At 30.6% G+C, this 6,246-nt stretch overlaps 1 protein-coding gene across 1 annotated transcript in view; it reads right to left on the bottom strand.

Annotated features, from left to right (window-relative positions):
- Positions 1-4,214: 4,214 nt before the first annotated feature.
- The window catches only part of LOC108967894 (dual specificity tyrosine-phosphorylation-regulated kinase 2), a 157,821-nt gene continuing 155,789 nt past the window's right edge, over positions 4,215-6,246 (bottom strand). Inside the window, exon 10 of the mRNA XM_018931556.1 lies at positions 4,215-5,925. Coding sequence (XP_018787101.1) covers positions 4,814-5,925 — 1,112 coding nt within the window. The 3' untranslated portion in view covers positions 4,215-4,813. The remainder of the gene's footprint in view (positions 5,926-6,246) is intronic.

The raw sequence follows: 6,246 nt of genomic DNA, 5'->3' as shown, positions 1-6,246 counted from the left end.
AAAAAAAAATTAATTAATTACTTTAATTAAAAAGAAATTATGTAAGCGACTGGAACAAGAATAAAATAAAAAAAATTGAAGTTAAAAAAAATCGTTTTAATTACAGCAGACCTAAAAGCTAAAATGAATGAATTAAAAAATAATGGTTTAGTGAAAAATTCAATTTAAATAATAAAACATAGTTAATCTGATTTAATAAAATTAATTTAATTAAACTTTCTTTTGGCAACATTAACTAATTTCATTAATAAAATTTTGTTTTGAGAAAATAAAAAAATAAATCTTAAGAGAAAATATTTTTTTGCAACAAAAATTTATTTTTCAAGTAATTAATATTTTATTACACTAAAATTTAGCATTATTTTCTAAGCCAAAAAATTTATTTATGCCTAAAAGTATTTTTCTAAAGAGGAAATGTATTTTTCAGCAGTGTTTGTTGTTCTTTCTTACAAAATATGCCAACGCTTTTCTGGAGATGTTTCTAGAATAGTTTGTGATGCATGCTAAGTTATTTATTTAAATTTAGATTTGCTTTATTACTAGTTTTATTGTATGATTGACGCAGTTATGTGACAGCATATGTATATGTAGTGGCATGTCTTTGCATTTATTTACATATAATCAAAGGCAGTTTATGTAAAAATTTGCTAAAAGCAGTTAAACTAAAAGTATGGAAGATTTTCGTTTTATGCCGAGACTTTTATTTATTTTTTACTACGTGATTATTTCTTAATTAAATATTCACTCATAAACTGCGTTTACATTTTCATCATGTTGTTGCATTAAAATTATTACTAAAAACCCTTTGACTTATATACAATTAATTTGCGGCATCATTGCGTTGCATATGGCAAACGCAAATCTCTACTCTCATACAGTTATTTTATGTTTTTCTTGTTGTTTGTTAGCATATATTGTTGTATGAATGCTTCTTTACTTATTTTCTGTATTTTTAGTAAAATATTTTTATTTCATTGTTTTTACTAATTCTCAAAAAATCGTATATGTTGTTGTAATTTTTTTTTTGTTAATATTAATTTTACGTACTAAAATTTGTTGTCACAATTTTATAGACTTACAATTATTGTTTTAAATTTTTTTTTTTGTTAAAATTTCTTAATTTTAGTATATATATGTTTAATATTATTTGTATTTTTTATACTAAATTAAATATTTTTTATTATATTATATTTTTGTTTCTATTTCTTATTCTATTTCAATCTATTTAATTTAATTTTATTTTGTGTTTCTATTTTTTTATAAATACAGTGGCCTTAACGCAATATTTTGTTATCATGATATATTTCTTATGTACGCCATCAATATTTTCATATATTATATTAGATTAATATTTTTGCGAGTTTCATGTAATTTTTATTTACTTATACCAATTCTTTCTTTTTTCAAGCATGCAGCTTTGTAATACTTAGCATATTTTTTGCTATTTTGATATCATATTTTGTCTTCCTATTTCATTCTCCTTTTCATTTCTATTAACTATATATCTATCTGGTGGTTAAGTTCACATAATAACTATGTTTTCCTAAGTTGTAGTAAGAAACTCTCTGATTACTAAAACAAATCTAGACGCGGTTTGGTAAATTTATATTTATTACCTTAGAACGTATGTGATGATATACATTCTCTGCTATTACAATTATACTTACATATACGTATGTGAACTTTATTTCATACAGAAGTCGATATATTTGTACATTAAAGTATACTTTATACATTTCATAATTTGTTTGTGGCTCTAAAAGATATTTTACAAGTGTCTAAAAATTGTCTTTAGACTTTGTAGAGTTGTATTGGAGAAACTAAAACGGTGTATATTAAAAGAAAAATATTTTTAAGCTCACACTACGGTAAATGTTCTGCAAAATACCCTTAATGAAGCCTCTTAAAGCATTCGATGCCTAAAAAAACTGTGTTTAAAGCAAAAATTCGTTCACGTTTTCTGGGTCTTGAATATGATGGAAAAGTGTGATTTGTATATGCCCCAAAAAATTACCTTAATTACAGCAAATACTGCGAATTATATATGCTCCAAAAAAAGCCCGGAAACTGAGTTCCAGCTATTATTAATAATAATAAATGTGCCTGGCTTCCGCGTTCATTTGAAATATTTTACGCCTAAAGGCAGGCAATAATTTTAAATTCGTTTTGACATTTAATGCCTATTCAAACAATTGTTATCTTCTGTAGCCTGAAAGTATGCTATAGGAATTAAAAGCTTATCTGTGTTAACCCCATAATAGCCAAGTGTTGAAAAATATTTCAATGAGGCAAAGAAAATTAATTTTTTTAAACAAAAAGCAAAAACTATTTTTCTAAAAAATATTAATGATATATTTTATTTGCAACAAAAAATTACTTATTAAAAAAGTTTTAGTAAAAAAATAAAATTTAATAATTTATTAATTAAATAATAATAAAATAAAAAAAAAAAGTTGTAAAAAATTATTTATAATAATTGGGTTTGTTAATTATAAATAATTTTTTAATGAATTTTTTACTAATAAAATGTGTTGTAGAGAAAAACTGCTGCCACAGTAAATACATAAATATTTTTTCTTGTATCTCATTTAAGCGATTGAGCCATTCTGGCTACGAAATTTGAGAAATTTATGAATAACGCCACTTAGCGTCTTCAGCACTCATCGCATATACAAATATCACAACTTTACTACCTACAAAAACTATTTAAATCAAGGACGAAACAACCAGTTCACTAAAATAATTAAATAATTAACCAAAACCTAGCCAAATGAAAACACAATTCGGTATATTTATTTATTATTATTATTTCTTTTAATATTTTAATAAATTCTTTCGATTATGTTTATTGTGTAAATTGAATAATTAATTTGTTCGCATACATATACACACGCACGTATACAATGCGCGTGTATGCAGTAGTAGTTTTATTCCCATGTATGTATGTATGTATCTACATATATAATTCATATATATTACATTACACTGACGCAAGTCTGAATATATGCTTAAAAGTAATTTACATATTTGTTGTTGTAAACATAATACACAAAACCATTCTTCCTACATATATGTATGTATACATGTATATTTCCTACATATATGTATGTATACATGTATATTTGCTTAACACTATTTGATGCAGTTGTATTTATGTTTATTTTCCATTAGCTAAAGTTGATAAATTCGAACACGACGTGACATATTTAAAATTATATAAATATTGTTGGCGAAAATGCGCTAAATATTTTTTAACTAACGGTATATAGAGTGAAAATGAAATAAATGTTTGCAAAATAGAGCGCAAAGTATGTAGTTTAATGGCGCTGCTGGAAATGTAAACGTCACAGATGTGTGAAAAATATTGGCATGGTTGAGCAAAATGTGGCGCATTGGAGCCATATACAGGGTGGTCAGATAAACTTGTTAACTTAAAATATCTATAAAAGAAAAGTTTAGGAACAAAAAAAATTGAAATTTTACTAAAAAAAACTAAATATTAATATTAAGAAAATTGCTAAAAAAAAGTTGTTAAAGAATATTTTAGTTAGAGCCGAACTATAGCTAGAAAAAATGTAATGGAATAGAATTTAATTTCATTAATAAAAAAAATTAAATAGACAAAAATGAGTTTNTTTTTTGTTAAAATTTCTTAATTTCACATTTTCTTAATAATTTTTTTCTTATTAATAATTAAAGTTATAATTTTTTGTTTTTATACTGAGATATTTTTTATTTTGCTTTACTTCATTTTTCGTTTATATTTCATTGTAACTCACTCGCTAACTACTATGGTTACTATATTCTCAACTTACAACAACTACATGCACTAATAATAATTATTATACATACATAGTTGTAATTAAGATTCCTTCCAACACACTCACACAAATACAAATATACATCACTTCGAATTATATAGCTAAAGTGTGCACATACAATTTTTTATTGTAAAAACGTTGGTCAAATAGTCGAGAGCAGGCAGAAAGGAAAGTTGTTCAAAAATGTAATTTTTTCCAATTTTAATTTTTGTTTTTCGTATTTAATTAATTCTTTCGACATAATTTTTTTTTTAAATTTTTTTCGCAATTTTCAATATTTTTTTTTGTAATTTAGGGTTGTTTTCTGGACAAATTTAGCAATTATATAATATTAAAACTATTTTTTTTTATCTTTGTAAATTACAATAAAAAAAAAATAAACACATCAATGACAAAAATTGCTAATTTAAATTGTATGAATTTATTTATTAATTTGCATAATTTTAATAAAAATATAGTGTTTTCTTCTAATTATAACTGCTGAAAAAAAATCAATGCTCAGAAAAAAATTTTCATAATTTGTATACAATCAATTTTCTAAATTTTTTGTTTGGTAAATTAAATTCAAATTTGTTTAAATATTTTTTTTGGCTTCGAACTCCTCTCCGAGCGACCTAAAACGCCTATCCAATAGTCAACGTTATCTTAAGTTTGGCAATATGCACACAAGTCATAATTATTTTACGCAAAATTCAGTTTAAAAATTATATTATATATTTGTGTGTGTTAACAATGAGGCATATGCAGCGATGAGCCTGACAAAATGACAGCGCGCACAAACACTCACACACTCATACACACACACAAAACTACTAGTCATAATTATTGTATTTCTTAACCCCTTTTCGAGCACTGCACGTCCACCACATACGCGCCACCCGCTGAGCACTTGGCGTCGCTGGCGCCGCTTACTTCCACTTCTAGCTCCAAAAATCCACCATATTGACTAGTTTGCATTTTTTGAGCTCAAGTTTTGTGGGTCGCGCGCGAAGTCAAGCACGTCCGAAGATCGCCGACACGTCGCCCGTCGACTGTGAGTGTGACATATTGCTGTTGGCGCCACCACTGCTGCCGCCGCCAACGGCGTTGTGAACATTGCCGTGACCGCTGCCATGATGCGATGACACATTGCCCAGCGTTGTGCTTTGATGCATGAGATGGCTATGACTGCCACCGCCGCTGCCACTGCCTGCACCCAAGCCCAAGCCATACTTGCTGGAGCTGGTGGCGATGGTGCCGCTTGTGATGAGATGCTTGCGTGCTGCTGTGCCGCTATGCGTTAGTCCACCGGCGCCGTAGATGCTGCGATGCAAGGCATATTGCGGCACCGAATCCAAATCGGACACTGACGAGGTGATCTTCGAGCGCACTGCCACCTTCTGCATGTTGCTGTATTTGTCGCTGGCGCTAAGCTTGATGTCGGGCAGATGACCGGAGGAGCTGGCGTGGTGCGCATGTTGTGTGAGTGTGCTGCTGCGCGATTGTGTCGTCGTAGTCGCCTTGTTCGTTGTCGTGGTGATGGCCGCGTTGCTGACCGCTGTGGTGCTGGTGATGGATGCCACCACGGCGCCGCCATTGCCACTACCACTGCCAACGCCGCCGCCGCCACCACCACTGTTGACAGTGGTCGTGTTGCTGGCTGTGGCATTTGAGGGTGGCGAGACTTCGGTGAAACTGTAGCAGGATGATTTTTGTGATGAGCTATTGTTGAGACCGCCTGTGGATGAAGAGTTTGTCATGCGACAGCTGCGATGACGACTGGAGGCGGTTGGCTGCAGGAATTCGTGGTGTGCCGCCTCTTCGGGTGTCATGCGCTCCGCCGGATCCCATTCGAGACAACGTTGCAGGAAATTGATGAAATTGCGATCTTGGCAGTAGAGCATCTGTGAGATTGATTTGCCGCCAGGCAAACGTTTGCGTCCCTTGGAGTTGGTGGTGCAACGCGGTGCCCCGCGCGAATCGAAGAACAAACGGCGTCGGGTGGCGTTGGAGATGAGTTCTTTCGGCGGCAGACCGAGCACTTCCATGATGCAGGCCAACTGCTCGACTTCATTCTCGCCAGGGAAGAGCGGGAAGCCGGTGTAGAGCTCGGCAAGGATGCAGCCTGCAAGGAAATTAGTTCAAAGAAAGGTGTTTAGTGACGAATGTATTGAAAAATACTGTTTTTTTTCTCATTGAGCATTTATAGAAAAAAGTTTGATAATTTCGTCATTTAAAAAAAAATACCATTTTCAGATTAAAATTTTGATCTAAATAAATGGTTTACCTAATTTTATAAAAATTTAATTTTTTGAAAATTAAAAAAATGTTCGTTATAAAAATTTAACTTTGTGAAAATTATAAAAAAAATTTCGTTAATATTTTTTTTTGCTGGATTTTAGAAGCACAAAATTTTTTGAAACTATAACAAAAAATTTAAAAAATT

Source organism: Bactrocera latifrons, unplaced genomic scaffold (genome assembly GCF_001853355.1).
Source record: "Bactrocera latifrons isolate USDA-ARS-PBARC rearing strain unplaced genomic scaffold, ASM185335v1 scaffold_2, whole genome shotgun sequence".
In the NCBI taxonomy this organism is placed as follows: Eukaryota; Metazoa; Arthropoda; class Insecta; order Diptera; family Tephritidae; genus Bactrocera; species Bactrocera latifrons.
Note: the sequence above shows the minus strand (reverse complement) of the source record. Positions and strands in the feature narration are given on the sequence as shown.